Consider the following 23,399-nt stretch of genomic DNA (forward strand, 5'->3'; position numbering starts at 1 on the left):
AATCTGTCTAGTGGGACGTGGCCCCACTTCTGCAGCCGCCACCTAGGCGCCATCGACGCGAGATCCCACCCAACTTCACACCCCGCGGGAGTGACCGGATCGCGAAGGTTGATCGGGGCTTGGACTCAGAGATGAAAGCCAAGCGGGTGCTGCTTCTTCGCCTCAGGCTTTTGAAGTAGGACGAGCCGGTCGACGCCGTGGCGCTCGATAGATATGCCAAGTTGTTCGACCAACCACTCGCCTTGGACGTGATTCAGGCCTTTGCGGAGTTCTGTGGTTGGTTGGGAGGTGCCGCCCGGTAGCCTCGCCTCGACACCGCCATCCTCGCCCGCTATTGCAGTAGCCTAGGCACCCAGTGCCATACTACCCCCCCCCCCCCCACCCGGACTCAATCTCTTTTCATGGATGGCAAACCAAAAATTATGTTTTGGAACATGCGTGGCCTTAACTCTGGCGCCAAACGATCTGCCATCCATAGCGTTATCTCCTCGGACCTGCCGGTCATCGCCTGTCTCCAGGAGACCAAACTAGACATCGTCATCCCTCCATTGGTCTCAAAAACGCTCGGCCCTTCCTTCGACGCTTTCTTCTATCTATCCATGGCCGGCACCTGCGGTGGGATTCTTCTCGCATGGCACACCTCCGAGCTAGTCATCTCCAACCTGATCATCGGCGCTAATCACATAACTACATCGGTCTCCTCGCTCTCTGTCGAGCACCCATTCTGGCTCACTGGCGTCTACGGGCCGCAAGCCGAGGCCGATAAGATGTCCTTCCTGCAAGACCTGCAAGACGTGCGTGCCAACTGCGCCGGCCCGTGGATCTTAGGCAGTGACTTTAACATGATCGTCGCGGCTGCACACAAGAACAACTCTCGCCTCAACATGCGCCTCATCCGCCGCTTCTGCCGTTTCATGGCTGACATGGAGCTTAGGGATTTGTATCTTCATGGTAGGTGGTACACCTGGGCCAGCGAGCACGAGAACCCAACCTTGGTCAGGATCGACAGGGTGTTATGCACCACTACTTGGGAGTCCGCCTTTCCTAGCTGCCTCCTGCGCTGCCTATCTTCCACTGCTTCAGACCACTGCCCTCTCGTGCTTGACTGCACCCCGCGCTCTCCGGGTGTGCGTCGCTTTCACTTCGAGAAGTTTTGGCCTCATATGACAGGCTTCATGTAGGTAGTCTCCAATGCCTGGTCCGCCGCATGCACCTCCTGACCCCGACCCATTTCGCCGGATCTTTGATCGGCTCCACCTCACCACCAGTCGTCTGCAAAGCTGGAGCGCCAAGTCCATTGGCAACGTGTCCCTACAGCTCCTGGTCGCACGTGAGCTCATAGCGCATCTCGACGCGGCCCAGGACAGTAGACCACTTACCAACCAAGAATCTTGGCTGCGTCGACATCTCAAGCAGGCTTACCTAGGGTTGGCATCTCTGGAGCGTTCCATCCTGCGACAACGTGTTAGGCTGGCCTGGCTGCGGGATGGCGAGGCCTCCTCCGCTTTCTTGTGTGCTCATGCTTCCCACCGCAAGCAGCACACGCATCCTGCCCCTGCGCCAAGGCGACAACACCATCTTAGGTGACAGGGCCATGGCTGAGGCGGCCTTCCAGCACTTCTTGGAGATCATTGGCACCGCGGACACGCGCGATCACTCGCTTGACCTAGACGCTACTGATCCTCGCTCCTTCGACCTATCCTCCCTCGACCAGCCTTTCACCAAGGAGGAGGTTTGGAACGCCGTCAAGCAGCTCCCTACCGGTAAATCACCGGGCCCCGACGGGGTCTCTACAGAGTTTCTGTGCTCTTGCTGGGAGGTGGTGAGTATGACCTCATGGATGCCTTCGCCAAGCTATACCGCATGGATGGGAGAGGCTTCCAGTGCCTTAACGAGGCGTTCGTCACCCTGCTCCCTAAACACGCAGATGCCGCTTCGCTTGGTGACTTTAGACCGATCAGCCTCATTCATCTCGTGGCCAAGCTAGTTGCAAAGGTCCTCTCCCTCAGGCTCGCGCCGAGGTTTAACGAGCTGGTCTCCTCTATCCAAAGAGCTTTCATCTCCGGTCGGGTGCATGCACGACAACTTCATGCTTGTCCAACAAACGGCTAGATAACTACACCGATCAAAGGCGAACCGGGTCCTCCTCAAGCTCGACATTGCCCGCACTTTCGACGTTGTCTCTTGGCCATTTCTCCTCGAGGTTGTGTGCCACCTTGGCTTGGCAAGCGATGGTGTGAGTGGATCTCAATCCTCCTTGCTACCGCTTCGACGTGCATCCTCATTAATGGCGTCCCGGGCCCCCACATCATCCATGCAAAAGGGCTCCGACAGGGCGACCCCGTGTCTCCTATGCTCTTCACCATGGTCATTGATGCGCGGAACTCGCTTATGCTTCATGCCATGTCGACCGGGATCCTCAGAAGGCTCACCTCCAACCTCGTCGCCCCCAGCGTGTCTCTCTAAGCCGACGATATCGCCATCTTCTTCCACCCGACTATGGATCAGCTACTTGCGGTGCGGGCCATCCTCCACGTCTTCGGGAATGCGTCCGGGCTCCACACCAACTTCACCAAGTGCTCTGCCACCCCCATCCACTGCAGCGACATCGAGACCGCAGATGTGGTGGCCGTGCTTACATGTCCTCTGACACAGTTCCCCATACCCTAGCACGGACTGCCTCTTTCCGTGCGTAAGGTGCCCGCGTCGGCTTTGCAGCCCCTGGTGGATCTCCTGGTGAAGAAGTTGTCCACTTGGCGAGCGTCCATGCTCTCCAGGGGTGAGCGGCTTGCTCTCGTCCGGCACGTGCTTTCCGCGATGCCTACCCATCTACGGCATTGGCATTTTGCCAGCCAGTGCTCAAGCGCATCAACCGCATCATCTGCGACTTTCTGTGGCACGGTCGCCGAGACACCAACGGCGGTCATTGTCTAGTCAACTGGCAACGGGTGTGCAGACCACTAGAGTACGGCAGCCTTGGCATTCTGGACCTGCACTGTTTCGGCATAGCGCTCCTTATGCGCTGGCAATGTCATATGTGGTAAGCTAACTAAAAACCCCAAAATATCGAAGCTTGTCATGGGCCCTTGTCCTCGCATGGCCCCACACACCGCCCATCCTCTTCCTCGCTATCTCTTGGTCCTTTTCAATCGCCATTCTTTGCCCATGACAAGCTTTGCGAGGGTGAGAGCGAGAGAGCATGTGAGTGCGCGTCCCCGCCGTGCGTCACTCCGGCGCCGGCGTCCACCCGTTGTCGGAGTAAATAGCCACGGGTAGCCTAACCGACTGCCCCTGGCTCTTCAGAAAATTATCAGGCCATTTGGGCCTTCAAGCATTTCAAGCATTGGGCCGCCTTCCCTGGCCGGCTACCTCTGAAGCCGACTCTCAGAAGGCGACCCAGCCTCAGCAACCTCCCCCCAAGATAACCACGGGATGGCCGACTCCGGGAAGCCGGCCATAGAGGATACCGACTCCCCAAAGTCGGCCATGAAGAATGCCGACTCCACAGAGCCGGCCGCGAAGAGCGCCGCCTCCAAGAAGCCGGCCAAGACCGCACCCACCAAAACCACACCCACATAACGGCGACAAGACGGGGTGTGGCCACAGTGCGGCCCACTACCCCCGAAGCCCGAGGCAGGCATGGCCACAGGACGCCGTACGGGACGGCCATCCCCGTCCGGCTCGGCACTGTAGCCATGCTGGCCTCAACGTCATCCACGACGGACGCCAGTACGGCCCACGGGCGGCGGGCCCCTTTAGCCAGAGAGAGGCGCGAAGGCGGCCCGGCCTCCCCTAGTCGGCCAAGGGCGTAGCCGGCCTCCAGAAGCCGGCTACCCTTTCCCTCGAAGCGTGTGCCACATTAAGGAGACAAGACGAGGTAAGGCTACAGTGAGAGCCCTCGAGGCGGCACACTGTAGCCACTCTTACCTCGACGAAGCCCTCGTCATCAAGGGCAAGGCTACAGTAAGAAGCCGCCGGCAAGACCCTAGGCAGTGGGGCCGGCCTGTCGACCGAGAGGCCGGCAGCCGGCGGGACCCACCAGTCGGCAGGCCCCAGCGGCCGGCGGAGAAGCCGGCGAGCGCAGACACTGACGGCTGGGACCCGCGCCCAGCCGGATTACAATTGTACCCCCGGGGGGTAGGCCTATATAAACCCCTCGGGGCACCCATGCAAAGGGTTGGCTTCTTAGAGTTACACACACACCATAGAGAGAGGGAAGCTAGAGCTAGCCTTGTTCTTCTTCTCCCTTGAACCCAACAGCTCTAGGAGCATTTGTAGCTACTCTTTCTGATCTAGTGATCATGCGGAGACCCCGCAGAGCAGGACTAGGGGTGTTATCTCCTCGGAGATCCCCGAACCTGGGTAAGATTCGCCGACGTGCATGTCTTCGCCTCATCCCGTTTCCAGGCACCGGCGACGTCTTACTGGCACCCACCATGATAAGCCACCCGTTGGCATATGTCGCACCTACCACCCGACATTTGGCGCCCACCATGGGGCCAGGTGCACCGTCGTCCGAAGACCTGTTCTGGACGGGAACCCTCTTCCTCCCCCGCGAGCGCAGCCAGCCTGCTGCGCCCGATGGCGTTTGCCTCGACGCGCTGCAAGGCGTCGACGACGCCTGCGCGGCGAGCTGCCTCGCCGATCTTCTCGGCGAGACTCGCATCTCCGACGAGCCCGCGTCCGACGCGGGCACGGACTACCCCGAGAGCCGCCTCGTCAGCCTCCTCGACCAGCTTCACGTCTCTAGCGAGCCTGCTGCAGATGTGGAGTCGGTCGGCTCCACCGACCCGATGCTCGTCGACTCCAACACGGCATCGCTCGACGCCTACCCCTCCGACGTGGTGGTCTTCGACGATCCTCTCCCTCGAGCTAACAGTGGCAGCAGCGCTGTCACCGAAGTGTTGGTCATCAGCCACGTCGCCAACTCGGGCGAGAACGCCCACGACGCCCTGCAAGCGGCGATGCACGACCTCTCCGTCCCCATCCCGGCCGACGCCGATGCCGAGACCCTGGAGGCACGTCGCCTCGCCCTCATCGCGGAGGGCCAGAAGATAGCCTCCATGAGACGCCTCACCGAGGCCCACCAGCGCGAAGTCGACCGCGCTGCCTTCGGTACGCCGCCGCCTAGCGAACCGAGCCATGCCGGCTTCGTCCAGAAGCACGGCGCGGCTATTGCCAGCATGCTGGGGGCAGATCACCCCGTCTACGCCACCCCGCTCGAGAATCTGCGAGCCGCTCAAGCGGCCGCCGAAGAGCTAAATGGGCTGGGAGCCGACGAGCTCCCCTACATGACAAGACGGATCCAGCAGCTGATCGACGCGGCTGCAGAACGGCATGAAGCCGGCGCCCGCGCCGATAGTCACCCCCCGCGTCGAGAGCACGCCGCGACGTCCCGCTCGCCGATTGCGAGCGGCGCCCGCCAGAAGAAAGACAAGGAGCCAGCTGCTAGCCGCAGCCGGACTCGTATCACCATCGAGCGCGACGCGGAAGGCCGCCCTCGAGCGGTGGAGCGCCAAGGAAACCTGCCTCCTCCCCCGCTTTGAAGAGAGAGATGCCTCACCCCGCCACCCGTCACGCACCCGACTCTTGGCGACCGACTCGGCCGCCGAGAAGGAGTCGGCGAGAACGACGCCCGCCACCGGATCGACCGCCTTGCTCGATCCTTGGCGTTAGAAGAAGAAGACGATGTCGGCCCGCCATGCTTTGGCCCCCGCATCCGCGACGAGCCCTTCCCCAAAGGGTTCTCGCTCCCCAGAGACACGCCCAATTACAACGGCTCAGTGAAGCCGGAAGATTGGCTCATCGATTATTCTACTGCAGTCAGCATAGCCAACGGCAACCGACGCGTCGCCGTGAAGTACGTCCCCCTCATGCTGCAAGGCATGGCGCGCACATGGCTCAACAGCCTCAAGCCCTACAGCATCAACAGCTGGCTGGACTTCACGGAAGTCTTCGTCCGCAACTTCACCAGCATGTACAAGCGGCCTCCCAAGCCTCGCCAGCTCTCCCTGTGCGTCCAAGGACCCAATGAGTTGACCCGCGACTACCTCACGCGGTGGGCCGAGCTCCGCAACTCCTGCGAGGGGGTGCACGAGGTTCAGGCCATCGAGTACTTCACCGCCGGGTGCCGAGAGGGCACCCTCCTCAAGCACCGACTCCTCTGCGACGAGCCGGCTACCCTTGACGAACTGCTGGTCATCGCGGACAAGTACGCCACGGCCGACTCCTCGATGAAGACCGAGCTTCAAGTAGACGCCTCTGGGAAGGTGATTGCTCCGGCTCCCAAGACGCCGGCTGGCGACTCCAATCGGCGCCCCTACCAGAACGATCACAAGCGCAAGGCCCCCATGCCGACTTCCACCAGTCGGCAGGTGGCCACAGTTGAAGATGAGCAGCCCGAAGAGCGGCCCGCTCCCAAGAAGAAGGATGGCAGGCCGGCTTGGCAGCCGGCTTTCTCTTACGAGCAGACTCTCGACGCCCTCTGCAAGTTCCACAGCGGCGCGAAGCCGTCCAACCACACGACCCGAAAATGCCACTGGCTCACGCGAATCTCCAAGGGCGAAGGGTTGTTGCCGCCTCCGCCTCCCAGCCCGCCGCCTCCGGCCCCCCAGCAGCCGGCGGCTCGGCCGGCAGTCGGAGCCATCCAAGACGAGTTCCCTGAAGAGCACGCCACCTACGTCGTCTTCACCAGCCAAGCCGATGACAAGCGTAGTCGGCGCCATCAGCATCAAGAGGTCAACGCAGTCGCCTCTAGCGCTCCCGAGTTCATGCACTGGTCAGAGAAGCCAATCAGCTGGAGCCAGGCCGACCACCCAGAGGTGATGCCATCCCCTGGCTCCTATGCACTGGTCTTGGATGTTACCCTCGCAACGGAGAGGCGAGCTGCCCGATTCTCCCGCGTCCTGATAGATGGCGGAAGCAGTATCAATATACTGTACCGCGATACCATGGAGAAGCTGGACATCAAGGCGAAGCAGCTTATGCCAAGCCGAACCGTGTTCCATGGTATCGTCCCTGGCTTGTCTTGCTCCCCAATCGGCAAGATTAAAATGGATGTTCTCTTCGGAGACAAAGATCATTTTCGCTAGAAGCGATCTGGTTCGAAGTAGTGGATCTGGAGAGCCCCTACCATGCTTTGCTTGGCCGACCTGCTCTGGCCAAGTTCATGGCTGTGCCCCACTATGCCTACCTGAAGATGAAGATGCCGAGCTCGAAGGGGATCATCACGGTAGTCGGCGATTACAAGAAGTCCATCGAGTGTGCCATGGCCAGTAGCCGGCTGGCCGAGTCCCTCGTAGTGGCAGAAGAGAAGAAGATGCTGGAGCGGGTTGTGGCCATGGCCGGCAAGCAGCCGGCCCTGTCCCCCAACCCCAAAGATTATGATGCGCAGGGCTCTTTCCAGCCTGCCAAAGAGACGAAGAAGATACCTCTGGACCCGGAGAATCCGGAGAGGTTTGCCATCATTGGGGCAAACTTGGACAGTAAATAGGAAGGCGAGCTCGTTGACTTCCTCCGTGAGAATCGAGACATTTTTGCATGGTCCCCAAAGGACATGCCAGGTGTCCCGAAGGATTTCGCCGAGCACAAATTACATGTCCGAGCTGATGCGAAGCCGGTCAAGCAGCCCCTCCGCCGACTGTCAGAAGAGAAGCGAAGAATCGTAGGAGAAGAGATAGCCCGGCTCCTTGCCGCTGGCTTTATTATGGAAGTGTTTTTTCCAGAGTGGCTTGCCAACCCAGTTCTGGTACTGAAGAAGAATAACAAGTGGCGTATGTGTATAGACTACACCAGCCTGAACAAGGCCTGCCCCAAGGATCCGTTTGCCTTGCCACGGATTGACCAAGTGATAGACTCCACAGCTAGATGCGAGCTGTTGAGTTTTTTGGATGCCTACTCAGGGTACCATCAGATCAAGTTGGACCCAGCTGACCGCCTGAAGACTGCCTTCATCACACCATTTGGAGCTTTCTGTTACCTGACTATGACATTCGGCTTGAGGAATGCCGGTGCCACTTTTCAGCGTTGCATGCAGAAATGGCTCCTGAAACAACTCAGCAGAAATGCCCACGTCTATGTAGACGACATTGTGGTGAAGACAGAAAAGCGCGGCACCCTGCTGGAAGATCTCAAAGAAACATTCGCCAACTTGCGCCGATTCCAAATCAAGCTCAACCCCGAGAAGTGCGTGTTCGGAGTACCAGCCGGCCAGCTGCTAGGCTTCCTGGTCTCCGAACGCGGCATCGAGTGCAACCCTGTGAATATCAAGGCCATCGAGAGGATGGAGATTCCCACCAAATTGCGAGATGTGCAGAAGTTCACCGGGTGCTTGGCCTCCCTGAACCGCTTTATCAGCCGACTAGGAGAAAAGGCTCTCCCCCTATACCGACTCATGAAGAAGTCCACTCACTTCGAGTGGAATGACCAAGCCGACCAAGCCTTCCATGAGTTGAAGAAGATGCTGACGACTCCGCCTGTCCTGGCAGCGCCGACTGAGAAGGAGCCCATGCTCCTCTACATTGCCGCGACTAGCCGAGTAGTCAGTACAGTTGTTGTGGTCCAGCGCCCGGAAGAAGGCCGAGCCCAGCTAGTCCAGAGGCCGGTGTACTACCTAAGCAAAGTGCTATCCAGCTCAAAGCAGAACTACCCGCACTACCAGAAGATGTGCTATGGAGTGTACTTCGCCGCCAAGAAACTAAAGCCCTACTTCCAAGAGCATCCCATCACGGTCGTGTGCACCGCCCCGCTCGCCGAGATCATAGGCAGCCGGGATGCATCCGGCCGGGTGGCTAAGTGGGCCATTGCATTGGCACCATACACGATCTTTTACCAACCCCGCACCGCCATCAAGTCCCAAGCACTGGCCGACTTCCTCGTCGACTGGGCTGAGACCCAGTACCTACCGCCGGCTCCCGACTCTACCCATTGGCGGATGCACTTCGACGGGTCCAAGATGCGCACCGGCTTGGGAGCCGGCATTGTCCTCACCTCTCCCAAAGGCGACAAGCTCAAATACACGCTGCAGATCCACTTCGCCGCCTCCAACAACGTGGCCGAGTACGAGGCGCTCGTACATGGGCTCTGGCTAGCCAAAGAGCTCGGCATACGCCGGATCCTGTGTTACGGCGACTCAGACTTGGTGGTCCAGCAGTCGTCTGGCGACTGGGACGCCAAGGACGCGAACATGGCGAGCTATCGATTCCTCGTCCAGCAGATCAGCGGGTACTTCGAAGGGTGCGAGTTCCTTCACGTGCCAAGGGCCGACAACGACCAAGCAGATGCCCTAGCACGGATCGGCTCCACCCGACAAGCCATACCGACTGGCGTCTCCCTCCAGCGCCTCCTCAAGCCGTCCATCAAGCCGTCTCCAGAGTCGGACTCTATCTTCGTACCGCCTGTGCCAGATGCAGCCGGATCCGACTGGAGGAACCCCGCAGGCGGCACGGGGACTTCGACAACTGGCCCGGGGACTGCCGTAGTCGCACCCGGCCCGGGGACTGCAACGACACAAGAAGCGGTGGCCGACTCCAATTCCACGCCACCCAACCCACCCACCCGAGTCATGGTGGCTACGCTAACAGAAGAAGAAGTCACAGCTCCATCTTGGGCCCAGCCCATCCTCAGATTCCTAGTCAGCAGAGAGCTGCCGGCTGATGAGATCTCAGCAAGACTAGTGCAACGACGAGCCGGAGCATATGCAATAATCAACAGAGAGCTTGTGAAGCGCAGCGTCACTGGAGTCTTCCAGCGTTGTGTCGAGCCAGAAAAAGGAGTGGCAATCCTCAAGGATATCCACCAAGGCGAATACGGCCACCACGCAGCCTCAAGATCACTTGTGGCCAAGGCTTTCCGCCATGGTTTCTTTTGGCCGACTGCCTTGGAAGATGCCAAAGAGATAGTCAAGAGCTGCAGAGGATGCCAAGTCTTCAGTTCCAAGCAACACCTGCCAGCTTCTGCACTCAAGACCATTCCCCTCACCTGGCCCTTTGCCGTCTGGGGACTGGACATGGTGGGCCCTTTCAAGACAGCCCGCGGCGGCCTGACACACCTGCTTGCCGCCGTGGACAAGTTCACCAAGTGGATCGAAGCGAAGCCGATCAAGAAGCTGAACGGGCCGACTGCCGTGACATTCATCACTGACATCACTACTCGGTACGGCGTGCTGCACAGCATCATCACCGACAACGGCACGAACTTTGCCAAAGGAGCACTGGCACGTTTCTGCGCGACGCAGGGCATCCGACTGGACTTAGCGTCCGTTGCCCACCCGCAGTCAAACGGCCAGGTCGAGCGAGCAAATGGACTCATCCTCTCCGGCATCAAGCCCCGACTGGTTGTACCACTGGAGCGATCGGCCGGCTGCTGGCTCGATGAGCTGCCGGCTGTCCTCTGGAGTCTGTGCACTACACCCAACAAGTCAACCGGCTTCACTCCGTTCTTCCTTGTATATGGTGCCGAGGCTGTCATCCCAACCGACATCGAGTTCGACTCGCCTCGGGTCACCATGTACACGGAGGCGGAGGCCAAGGAAGCAAGAGAAGATGGCGTCGACCTACTAGAAGAAGGCCGGCTGTTAGCACTCAGCCGGTCCGCCATCTACCAGCAAGGGCTGCGCCGCTACCACAACCGCAAGGTCAAGCCAAGATCCTTCCAAGAGGGCGACCTTGTGCTTCGGCTGATCCAGCGAACAGCCGGCCAGCACAAGCTCTCGGCCCCTTGGGAAGGCCCCTTCGTCATCAGCAAGGCACTAGGCAACGACTCCTACTACTTGATCGACGCGCAAAAACCAAGAGCACGCAAGAGAGATGACTCCGGCAAGGAGTCGGAGCGACCATGGAACGCGAACCTTCTGAGAAGATTTTACAGTTGAAAGCAGTATGTATCATGCTCCCCTTTTGTACTAAGTACGAACGAACAGGCTCCCCGAACAGTACTCGGGGACTGCCTTCATTTATCTATGAACGATGAGTATCATATCCATGAATGTATTATTACATTTGATTTCTTGTCTGGCACCGGGTTCGACTAGTCGGCCCGGGGACTGGCCGCCTTGAGCTATATTAAAAGTTCTACCTGAAGTCAGACAAGTAGTGTGCCGGCTCCCGAGTCTTCTCTTGTTGAAAGTCGCAGCTCGAAGAACCGACTGTCCAACTAGCAAGAGCCAAGACAGAAAGGATGCCCACACGAAAAACGGCTAAGGACTAACGAACTTATATAGCAAAAAGACGGCCTCCAACCACGCTTGCCGGCTGTCAGAACAGCCGGCTGGCCGGCTTCCTAAACACTTAGCTCTAGTCCAACAAAGCTAGAGTACTTGCCCCCCCAATTGGCCAAGCACTCCTCCAGCTACAGATTGCAGAGCAACTATTTGACTGGGGAGGCGGCAACCAAGGGAGGGCGGCAAAGGAAACAGCAGAAGGATGAAAAGCAAAGTACGAGGGAAAGCCAAACGCATGCATAAGTCGTATATACATATAAAGCCCCCCAACAGGCCGGCAATAGACATAAGTTCGAATACACCCCCAGTGGGTGGAATTGTGCAGACTTAACAGAATATTGTTCCAAAGTGACAAGACAGGAAAACAAAAGATAGCAGACTAGACTAAGGCGCGGTGCGGGAGCCAGGCTGGTCGGTGGAGATGGCATCGCCGGCTGAAGGAGTGGTCGGCTGGCGGGTCTCGGCTTGGTCACCGCCGGTGGCAGGCGACGCACCCGCGCGTGACGTGGTGCTGGAGGCGCGGTCAGGATGAGGCTGGTCGGCCGCTCCACCATCCGGCTCGGCGTCTTCACCCTCCTCCTCCTCCTCCTCGCCCTCGTCGCTGGAGTCGATCTCCTCCGCCGAGTCTTCACCGTCTGCCGGGTTTAGCCCGAACCACTCCTCCGGCTGGGCGACACCGTTGTCATCTACTTCAGGGGCGAAGACGCTGGTGTCGGTGTAGTCGGCGATCGCCGAAGCCCGCCGGATGATAGCCGGCCGCGCCGGCTCCAGCTCCGCGTCGGCTTGCTGCCGCCAGGTAGCCAGCTGGTCTAGACTCAGGCCGGGGTACCAGGCCTTGACGAACTCCAGTGCCCGCCTGGCGCCGGACCAAGCCGACGAGGCCTTCCAGGCTTCGAAGCGACCGACCGCCACCTCCAGCCAGTCGGCAGTCCGACTGGGGGTGCGGGGAACCACTTCGCCGGGCCAGAGGGCGGCCAATACTTGCGCCCCGGCACGCTGAAGCCGGCGGAGCAGTTGGTGAGCCGGCTGGAGACGGGCCTGGATCGCCAAGAGCTGCTCCTCCAGCGAACGACCAGCGCTTGGTGCAATCTCGAAGCCAGCCTGCCTTCGCGCTTGGCGGCGGGCCTCGATGATCTGGTTGGCGGCGGTAGAGTAGCCAGGGAAGTACTCTGCGCAATAAAGAAAGAGAATGAAGAGAAAACACCAAGTCAGAAAACAAGCCAAAAGCGGCAGACGGCAAGAAAGGACGAAGAAGTAGGCGGCTTACCGTCAACCAGATCTTCGATCTGACCATAGCCATTGATCAGAGTCTGCCTTGCTTCAGCCCAGCCAGCCGCTTCTGTCTCGTACTCGGCCTGGAGGGCGGTCTCACGGTCCCGCACCACCTTCAGAGCCGCCTTGTGGCCCTCCTCCTGGTCGGCCAACCTCTTGGCCAGGCGGTCGCGTTCCTGCACCAAGGCGGCAAGCTCGGCCTCCTTGGCACGAAGGGCAGTCTGAGACTCTTCCAGCTGTGCCCTCAGACCGGCGTTGGCCGCTGTAGGGACGGCAGAAAAAGAAGAACCAATAAGAGGAAGTCGTCAAGGAAGATCCGACCCGACTGCTCAGCAGTCGGCCCGAATCTCGGGGACTACACCCAGTGGGTGCGCTGACGCGCCCCCACGTGAGATAAAGAACAAAGCACTTACCCCGGCTCTCAGTTAGGTCGGCGGTCTTCTGGGTCAGCTCCCGAGCCTGGGAGTTGAAGGCAGCCGCACGAAGATTGTGGTAGTCCTGCAAGACAGGCAGAAGATCGAAGTAAGAACAAGAATAGCAAAAGCCAAATCCACTAAGAAGTTCCAAGCCGCCTACTCAGTAGCTGACTCGGAACTCGGGGACTACACCTAGTGGGTGCGCTGACGTGCCCCCACGGAAGAAACCAAGATCAAGAAGAAGCAAGATAAGAAGACTAACCCGGATGGCCGCCCGCGTCGCAAGGAATTCGTCGGTGTATTGCCTCAGCGCCGTAGCCTGGGCCTGGAGCCGGGTCCGGACGTCCTGCGCGGCCATGTTCATCACGGCCGTCCCTCCGCCCGGCGTCCACCCCGAGGTGGCGCTGGCCACCTCCACGTCCTGGGCCAACGAGCTGGAGCCCGCGGCCAGCTGCGGCTCCGACGCAGCCTTCTGTGGCTCTGACGCAGCCTTCCCCGCGCGCCGGCTCGGCGGCATCCGGACCGCCAGCTCAGTCCTCGCGGCTGGCCCACCCCCCGCCGACTGCGCGGGCGGCAGATCAGGCCGGCCGCCTTGAGCCGTCCCGGTCGGCGGGGTCGGCACCGGCGCCCTCTCCAGGATGACGACGTCGTCGTCCCTCTCCAGCCCCGGCTGGTCACCGCCGGGTTCTTTTGGCGGGGGCTCCGGGGCCCCAGGTGCTGCGACGCGTAGTGGGGTGACCAACAAGGCCCCCTCCGCCATCGCCGCAGCTGCAGCCTCCGCTTGGGCCTTGGCTGCGGCGTCGGCGCGCGCCTTCGCCGCCTCCTCCTCCTGCGCCGCCTAGGCGGCCGCCGCCTTGCGTGCCTCCGCCTCCCGCGCCTCCCGCTCCTCCCGCACCTCCCGCGCGTTCCGTTCCGTCGCCGCCTGAAGGTCGGCTCAGGGGTCCACGCGACGAGTGGTGCTCCCAGACCCCCTCGGCGACTCAACGACGGAGGCGGCAGCCGCCCGCTCGAGCGACAATGGAGCTCTGGTTGTTTGGAGAAAAAGACAAGGATTCAGGAGCCACCAGAGAAAAGAAAAAAGAGTACACGAAGGAGTTTGAACTTACGCCGACACCGTCTGCGGTTGCTTCACCGTCTTGCGGAAGCGAGCCGCCTTCGCGGCCGCCTCCTCCCGCCTAGTCGCCGCTGCCCCGCCTCGGGGCTTCTTTGTCCGACTGCCGAACAAACCCTGCGCGGCACGACACTTTTGCTCGCCGCCCCGAGCAGGCGGTGCAGCGGAGGAACCCGCGCCGCGGCCAGACGCCGGCTGACGGCGCGGGACGACTTCGGCCTCGTCGTCGTCCGGCCAGTCGTCGAAGCTGACTCCATGCCCGGAGCCGCCTGCTCCGCCGTCGGCTCGGCCACCGCCCGGCTCGGTGTTGTCATCCATAGCAGCCGCCCCCAAGTCGGGGTCCTCCAGATCGTGCTCCGTCCGGTCGGGAACGAATCGGCGCTCCGCGTCCGACCCGCCGGCAGGCCGAAGAAGAGGGCTCTGTCGAAGACAAGCCGACCAGTCAGAGTCTGCCAAAGGAACTCGGAGACAAAACTGAGAGAGGAAGAAGGGACAAGGAGAACATACCGTGGGCGGCGGATTGGCTCGGCTATATGGCTCCTTGCCGAACTGCCACTCTGCGGAGAGTTTGCAGTTCGCGAGGTAGTTCACCATATAGGCCACCTCGTCGTGCGGCATGTCCTTGGTACACATCCGGCTTGGATCGAGCTGGCCGCTCATCTGACAGATCAGATGAGGGCGGCTCTGGAGCGGGAGTACCCGGCGCATGACGAAGGCGGCCAGCAGGTCGGACCCCGACAAGCCCTCCGACTGGGTCATCGCTCGCACTCGGGCGACGGCTGCAGTTCCAGCCGGCGTCAGCGTCACGGCCCGGTAGGACCACTGGGGCCGCCTGCCCGCCGGTGGGCCGGCTACGTAAGCCGGCAGATTGACGTAGTCGCCCCGCGGGGCGACGTTCTTCACGTAGAAGTATGACTTTTGCCATAGCTTCACCGACTGGATCAGCGTGATGATGGGGAAGGGGTTGTCGGCAGCCACCCTCCGCATCGCGATGAAGGCGCCAGTCTGAGCCGGCACGCCCTGCATGCGCGTGCCTAGCTTGGACTGGAAGAACTCCCCCCAGAGCTCGAGGGTAGGGAGGACGCCGAGGTAGCCTTCGCACAGGGTGACGAAGGCAGACAGCACCACCACCGCGTTCGGGGTGAGGTGGTGCGGCTGGAGCTGGTAGAACTCGAGCCAAGAGCGGAAGAAGGCGCTCACGGGCAGGCCGATGCCGCGCAAGAAATGCGAGCGGGAGACCACCCGCTCGCCCTCCCGCGGCTCCGGCGTAATCTCCTTCGCCGGCGCGAGACGGACCTCCACCTTGTCCGCGCCGGGCAGCCGCCGCGTCTTGCGGAGGAATTCGACGTGATCCTCGTGGACGTTGGAGCCGTCCCAATCCCCGTCGTACTGCTTCGTGGCGGGAGGCATGGCGAAAACGAGCGCGGCGGCGGAGGAACGAGTGGTGGAAGAGCGCGGCGGCGAGGCGCTGTTGCAAGAAAGGGCAGGAGGAAGAAGATGGTGGAAAGAGGAGGAGCGTGCGAGAGCCTGCTACTCTCCCCCTCCCCCTACTTATAGCTTCGCAAGGTGAAGCCGGGGAGGCCGGACGTGGGGTGAGACGTGGGATTAACTGCACCCACTCCCCGCATGCCTCGCGGTTATTACGCCCTAAAAGCGTGCCGAAACTGCTGCAGGGAGACGTGCGGGCAGTTTCGGGCTGCAGAGAATCCACGCCTGGGCCCGGGCGTGGGCGTGGCGGGCCCCCACCCTGCGGCGGCGTCCCATCGCGCGCGTGGGCTGGCAGGCTTTTTGGCCAAGAGAGGCCACGTGGTTCGCAGGCGGCAAGTGGCCGGCCCGCGGCCCGGTGCACGCGCTGGCGAGCTCCCGCCCTCCGACCCCAAAAAATTTGGCCAAGACGGCGCGCCTAACCAAAGCCGGCTCCCAGCTGCCGGCTCGTCAAGATAGGAAGCTGATCGAGCTTCTCGACTCCTACCCAACCTCGAAGCCCAATCAGCTTCGGGGACTACTGTCGGAGTAAATAGCCACGGGTAGCCTAACCGACTGCCCCTGGCTCTTCAGAAAATTATCAGGCCATTTGGGCCTTCAAGCATTTCAAGCATTGGGCCGCCTTCCCTGGCCGGCTACCTCTGAAGCCGACTCTCAGAAGGCGACCCAGCCTCAGCAACCTCCCCCCAAGATAACCACGGGATGGCCGACTCCGGGAAGCCGGCCATAGAGGATACCGACTCCCCAAAGTCGGCCATGAAGAACGCCGACTCCACAGAGCCGGCCGCGAAGAGCGCCGCCTCCAAGAAGCCGGCCAAGACCACACCCACCAAAACCACACCCACATAACGGCGACAAGACGGGGTGTGGCCACAGTGCGGCCCACTACCCCCGAAGCCCGAGGCAGGCATGGCCACAGGACGCCGTACGGGACGACCATCCCCGTCCGGCTCGGCACTGTAGCCATGTTGGCCTCAACGTCATCCACGACGGACGCCGGTACGGCCCACGGGCGGCGGGCCCCTTTAGCCAAAGAGAGGCGCGAAGGCGGCCCGGCCTCCCCTAGTCGGCCAAGGGCGTAGCCGGCCTCCAGAAGCCGGCTACCCCTTCCCTCGAAGCGTGTGCCACATTAAGGAGACAAGACGAGGTAAGGCTACAGTGAGAGCCCTTGAGGCGGCACACTGTAGCCACTCTTACCTCGACGAAGCCCTCGTCATCAGGGGCGAGGCTACAGTAAGCAGCCGCCGGCAAGACCCTAGGCAGTGGGGCCGGCCTGTCGACCGAGAGGCCGGCAGCCAGCGGGACCCACCAGTCGGCAGGCCCCAGCGGCCGGTGGAGAAGTCGGCGAGCGCAGACACTGATGGCTGGGACCCGTGCCCAGCCGGATTACAATTGTACCCCCGGGGGGTAGGCCTATATAAACCCCCCGGGGCACCCATGCAAAGGGTTGGCTTCTTAGAGTTACACACACACCATAGAGAGAGGGAAGCAAGAGCTAGCCTTGTTCTTCTTCTCCCTTGAACCCAATAGCTCTTGGAGCATTTGTAGCTACTCTTTCTGATCTAGTGATCATGCGGAGACCCCGCAGAGCAGGAGTAGGGGTGTTATCTCCTCGGAGAGCCCCGAACCTGGGTAAGATTCGCCGGCGTGCATGTCTTCGCCTCATCTCGTTTCCAGGCACCGGCGACGTCTTACTGGCACCCACCATGATAAGCCACCCGTTGGCATATGTCGCACCTACCACCCGACACCCGTCCGCCGTGTCCCACTCCGGGCACGGCGTCCACCCCAGATCCGGTCGTCGCCGGTCTTTGGTTCCCTCTCTTCCCCGCTTTCCTCGCATCTTTTCGGTTCATGGCGGAGAGCCCACGGTCGGTCACCTGGTCCTTCCAGGGTGAGCGGCCGGTGGTGTCTGGGTTGGGGCTCTCGTTGGCGTCCGAGGAGTCAGAGGCGGCGGTGGCGCCGGCCGCTCTGGTCGCCGTGGGTGACGCGGCGGGCGCGTCGCGGCAGATCTCGCAGTGGCAGGAGGCCCTTCTTCCAAGAATACCATGTGGCGGCGGCGCCTGGAGGAGGGTCGCCGGGCCCTTGATCTGCGCCGCGCGTCGCCGCCACGCAAGGAGATTTGGCCGGAGATGCGCGACAAGTGTTTCCGGTGTCTGTCGAAAGGGCACTTCTTGAAGGACTGCGCCAATGATGTCGTCTGCCTCCGGTGTGGTCTGCCGGGTCATGTCACGTCGTAGTGCAAGCGGCCGCGCAGCCCATCCCCGGTCGAGGAGCTCAGGCGCGAGGTGGCGGCCAAGGTCGCGCGTCGGGGAGGTGTTGAGGGCGTCTCGTCGGGTCCCCGTGCGGCTGGTGGGGAGGGGCTGAGGTGTCTTCCTCCTCCCCCGCCTCCTCCTTCGTCGCGCCTTGCTTCGGCTGCTCCGGTGTGGCCCCGGCTCGTGCCGCCGCGGCTGGAGCTGGATGTGGACATGGAGATGGAGCCGGGCGAGTTGTGTGTGGTCAGGAGGTCCCGTGAGATGGATGCCTTGGAGGGGAGGCTTCATCGGGCCATGGTGGTTTACGTGGGTGGAGACAGAGAGGCGGTTTCGCCGGAGATGGTGTTGGAGGCGCTGCATTCCAGGATGGGCATCCCGCCGGAAAGGGTGTCGGTGCATCGGTTTAGGCCGGAGGATTACCTCGTGGTCTTCGCGAGAAAGGAGGATCGGAACAGGATGGGTCTACGTCCAGTGTTGGAGCACAATGGGCATCGTTTCTCTTTCAGGCAGTGGATCAGGCAGTCGCAAGCTGTGTTCGCCGCCATGAAATTTAAGGTGGGACTGGAATTGGAAGGCATTCCTCCGCATGCCTGGGAGCTTGATGTGGTGGAGAGCTTGTTGGCGGGGTCTTGCATCATCGAGGCGGTGGCTCTGGAGACTTCTTCGTGGTCTGACTTGTCGTCATTCAAGCTCACGGCATGGACGGCGGAGCCGGAGCTGATCCCGTCGCGTCGGTGGCTTGCAATGCCGGAGCCGCTGGAGCAGCGCGAGTTGTTCAACCTGAAGATGCTGCAACATAAGGTTCTCATCCACTTGGATTCCGTGATGACATTTCCGGAAGGGGAGGAGCCCTAGTTTTTTGGGGCATCGTCGGACAGCGGGCAGAGTGGGCTGCCAGACTCGGAGCCGGACATGGGTGGTGGACCGACGACTCGCAGGATGGTTTGGCAGGCTGGAGTTCATGATCAGAGAGGAGCTGCTTCGGGTGGCGGAGGTGGTGCGCCGGCGGGCACGCAGTACACCGCTGGCTTGGCCGGAGCTGGTGATGGTGGGGACTGGAGGATCCCACCGATGGACCCACTGCTTCGGGAGGGGAGCCGCGGGCCCGGGGTGACGGTGCGCGATAGGTTGACGTCCCGGCTGTCTGCTTTTGACCGGCTGCACTACAGAAAAAAGACACATCCGTGACATTTTGGGCCGAACGAAAAAAAATTATGTCATACATATGACACTTCTATGACGATAATTGTGACAAAACCCGGTATCATCATAGATGTGGTGGGCTCCTACTTCTATGACAAAAAATCATGATAGAAAATGGGCTTTTCGTCCTGGGCGGGCCGGAGACGCAGCTGCATGACATTCTTTGAGCCGTCCATGACGAAAAAAACCATGGTAGAAGCGAGGGCGAGGAAAATTTCGGGGAGTTCCCGGTTACGGTGGGAGGTTGGGGACCGAGCGATGCGCGTTTCTCTTGTACACGTACGCGCGCGTGTGCGAGGCGTTGGGTCTAACTGAACCCGAGCGAGGCGTTGGGCTCTAACTGAACCCGAGTGAATGCACTGCAGACTACGCGTTACTGAACCCGAGCGATCGATCGATGGCTGTTAACTGAACCCGATCGAGCGATTCCTTCGCTACTGCTGCTAACTGAAGCCGATCGATGCTGCCTCTGGATGAACAGTGAGTGTTGCTGGGGGGTTTGGATGAACAGTTCCTGGTGGGGGTGGATGAACAGGACCCCGTGGTGTTGCCTCTGGATGAACAGGACCCCGATCGATCGAGCCGGTTGGGGCTGGATGAACGGGACCCGTGGAGGGCAGGATGAACAGGACCACCCCGTGGAGGGCAGAATGAACAGTAGACGGTGGAGGGCTGGATGAACAGTAGCCCGTGGAGGGGTTGTTGAATAGGAGCCCGTGGAGAGGGCTGGTTGAACAGTAGCCAGTGGAGTAGCGCGTGGTGGAGGCTGGATGAACAGGAGCCCGTGGATGAACAGTCGCAGGTGGAGGCTGGAGGAGGTCGATGGTGGATGAACAGTAGCCCGTGGAGGCGGGAGGGGGTCGACGGTGGAGATGAACAGTGTCCCGTGGAGTCCCGTTTTGCGGTACGCCACACCCCTCCCGATGAACAGGACCCCCGTTTCGACCGTAGCGCTCCAACACAAGTCTGTTTCCTCCGTTTTGCGGTACGCCACACCCCTCCCGATCAACAGGACCCCCGTTTCGACCGTAGGAGGTCCGTTTCCTCCGTTTTGCAGTACGCCAGACCCCTCCCAATGAACAGGATCCCGTTTCAAACGTGGCCGGTCGAACACAAGGCCGTTTCCTCCGTTCTGCGGTACGCCAGGCCTCGTTTCCATCGGTTGTTCCGTCCAAGCCCTCCCGATGAACACAACGACGCATTCCGTTTCGACCCAGCCGGTTGGCTCCCCATGAACACGACGATGACGCTGTTTCTCCGTTCCGACCCAGCCATCTACACGAGCCTTGGCCATACGTATGCGCGAGTAGGCGTTCGAGACCCTGCCCGTATGTACGTACATGGCCATATTTTCTTTCTTGCACACTGGCCGCTGTACGTACGTGTACATGCTACGTGCGCGCCTCTACTACGACACGTGGGCGCCTCTACATCGACCAGTATGTACGTACATGTTCGCGACCAGAATGACAATGCTACATATGCTTCGACCAGGTGGGTCCTGACTGTCGGGCACTTCCTTGCCTTCGAAGATGTAGCTGGTGGGTCCAAGCAGTCAGGGGGGCGAATCATTTTTTTTTGCCCGGACGCACTTCCTTGTGCGCGAAGATGTAGCTGGTGGGTCCTAGCAGTCAGGGGGAAACGTTTTTTTTGCGAAATACAGTGGCCCGTCTGGTGGGTCCCAGCTGTCTGGTGGAGGAATCATTATTTTCCGCGTAATAAGGAGGCACTTCCTTGCTGCGGCCGTGGACCTAGCTGTCAGCCTCTCCATGTACAGTCCACGTCCGATGGAAGTCGTTCCTTGACCACGTTGACCACGCCGCGCCGAGAGCACCAGGGCGGTGGACGACGGCGAGGCCTAGGAAGGGGACGACACGGAGCCGGGGAAGACACGACAGTGGAAGCCCGCGTGGAGAGGAGTACGAGGGTTCACTGGTTCGGCTGCGGTGTGAGGCTGCCGTCGCCGCAGGGCCTGGCCAGCGGTGGGAATAGTAGGGGCGGTGAGGCCTCCGCGGCAGCACAGCCGGCCATGGGAGGCAGGAGCATGCGGCACGACCGGCGCTGCTTTGGGCGGCTGGAGCAAGAAGACCAGAGGTTGAAGAAGCACTACGGCCGTTGGATGGACATCGTACGGTCACTGGAGCTAGAATCGTTCATATTGACTAAAGTTGACAAAGGTCCCCGTCCCAGTCTACTTAGTAGGCCCACAAGTCAGCCTCCCAGCATGGTGGGTCCCAGCTAGCAGGGGGAGTATTCATTTTTTTTGTGCGTAATAAGGAGGCACTTCCTTGCGTGCGAAGATATAGCTCGTGGGTCCGAGCTGTCAGCGGCGGTAACGTTTTTTTCGTGAAATACAGAGGCCCTTTCGGTGGGTCCCTGATGTCAGGTAGAGGAATCATTATTTTGCGCGTAATAAGGAGGCATTTCCTTGCGTGAGGCCGTGGACCCAGCTGTCGGCCTCTTCACGTACAGTCCACTTCAGATGCATGTCGGTCGTTGACCACGTTGACCAGGCCGCGCCGAGAGCACCAGGGCGGTGGACGACGGCGAGGCCTAGGAAGGGAACGACACGGAGGCAGGGAAGACTCGGCAGTTGTTTCCCACGCGGAGGGGAGTACGACTGTACGAGGGTTTACTGGTTCGTCTGCCATCGCCGGAGAATAACAGCAGGTGTGGGTGAGTAGAGGGATGGCTAGGCCAGCGATGGGAGTACGGTGGGGCGGTGAGGCCTGCGCGGCAGCAGAGCCGGCCGCGGGGAGGAGGGAGCAGGCCTAGACGGGGCAGCCCAAAACCACGTCCAACACTTGCTAAAACTTCGTCCCTCGTTTTCTCTGTGTTTCGCACACTCGACATTGTGTGGGCATTTTGACTGTGCATCATATCAAGATGTGCTATGCATGAATGTTGATCAGCATGATGTTAACTGGCTGGTAGTTCCATTTTCGACCATGAATAAAACTTCCAACATGATGTTAACCCTGTTTGAAAAGGCCGTGTTAATATAAATGCTCTGCCTCTGAAAGTTGCAGTTTCTTATCTGAAACTGAAACTTGCAGTTTCTTCTCTGAGAATCACATTGTCTGCACTTTTATACTCCTATGCAACTACAATTTTTTAAGTGCTAAAAATAGATCTCTAGAATTCATAAAATACTTCATATGCTCAATACTGCAAATCTGATATTCAAAAGACATTCATATCTGAAAGTACTCTCAAAATACACAACACAAAACACAATTCACAACCTGCAAATACTGGCAACCCTAAGCTCCTCCTGACAATTCACAACCTGCCCGACTATTGGGCTGGGGGGGCAGCCCCCTCCTATTCCTCAGCGGCAGACAGCCGCCCGTGAGACGATGTGAAAGGCGAGGGAGACAATGGCGGGGAAGCGTCGTCGGGCCAACTGCTTTTCTCCTCTTGCAGTTGGGTTCGGTCGACGAAGACTCCACCGGCTCGCTCTGGCAGGACACCCTCACAAACGGCACCCTATAGATGCTCGATCCTTCAATCTCTGGTGGATGCTCCATCTAGGATCGATACTCCCACCACCGCTCCCTCACGATCGGATTCGGTGAATCTGTTTGCTCCATGGCCCAGAGGAGCAGCTCCATGTACTCCAGCGCGACTCCCTCCGGGAGTATCACCGCCTTTTCGCTCTGTTGCAGATATTTGGCCATGGATGTCGCCGTCACCGCTAGTTGGTCCTCGTTGTCAAACCAAGACTGTATCTCCAACATCCTAGCTAGCTTCACTGGGTCGCCGTCTGCAATCCTCACATATCGGTTGTACTCCTCCATCGATCTACTTCTCCACAGCACCTTCACTCGCCGGCAGTGGTTTTGAATGGAAGAGGAGAGGAGCAGCGCTGGTTTTGGATTAGAACGGGAGAGGAGCGACGCTGGTTTTGGACTGGAACAGGAGAGGAGGGGTGGTGGTTTTGAAATGGGAGAGGAGAGGAGCGGCGCTGCATTTATATTGGAATAGGAGAGGAGCGGCGGTGGTTTAAGAGGAGAAGAGCGGAAGAGCGGCGCTGGTCTTGGAAGTATTTTTTTGTTGTTTTGCGTATTTTGGGTCAAAGTTTGACCACATACTGTATTTAGCAAGCAAAATGTGAATGCATGTCACCAAAAATTGTATCGTTTGGTTCGTATCTGAATGTACTTTCAAATTATATTATTTTTGCAACGTATAACATATATTTTATGTGCGAAAATCATGGTCAATTATGACCCAGAATAAAAGGGAGACTAGTTAATGTGGGGTCGCTTTCTTAATTGAAGGGTAAATTGATTTTGATTTTGATCCAGTCACAGCGCGCCGGCCCTCTCGTCCAATCATAAATCGCTGCCGCACGCTCCTCTCCCTCTTCTCCATTGCAAAACCACCTCCACTCCTCTCCATCATCTCCATTCCAAAACCACCGTCTTGCCTCTCCC

The 23,399-nt window shown here is 59.9% G+C and overlaps 1 protein-coding gene across 1 annotated transcript; it reads left to right on the forward strand.

Annotated features, from left to right (window-relative positions):
• Positions 1-434: 434 nt before the first annotated feature.
• Positions 435-1,181, forward strand: LOC141027093 (uncharacterized). Its single transcript, XM_073504019.1, has one exon. It carries the CDS (start codon positions 435-437, stop codon positions 1,179-1,181), a length of 747 nt encoding a protein of 248 aa, XP_073360120.1.
• The last annotated feature ends 22,218 nt before the right edge of the window (positions 1,182-23,399 follow it).

The sequence above is a fragment of the Aegilops tauschii genome, chromosome 7, assembly GCF_002575655.3.
Source record: "Aegilops tauschii subsp. strangulata cultivar AL8/78 chromosome 7, Aet v6.0, whole genome shotgun sequence".
Classification (NCBI taxonomy): domain Eukaryota; kingdom Viridiplantae; phylum Streptophyta; class Magnoliopsida; order Poales; family Poaceae; genus Aegilops; species Aegilops tauschii.

Coding starts and splice junctions, on each gene's coding strand:
- LOC141027093 (XM_073504019.1), top strand. CDS start 435: ATGCGTGGCCTTAACTCTGGCGCCAAACGATCTGCCATCCATAGCGTT.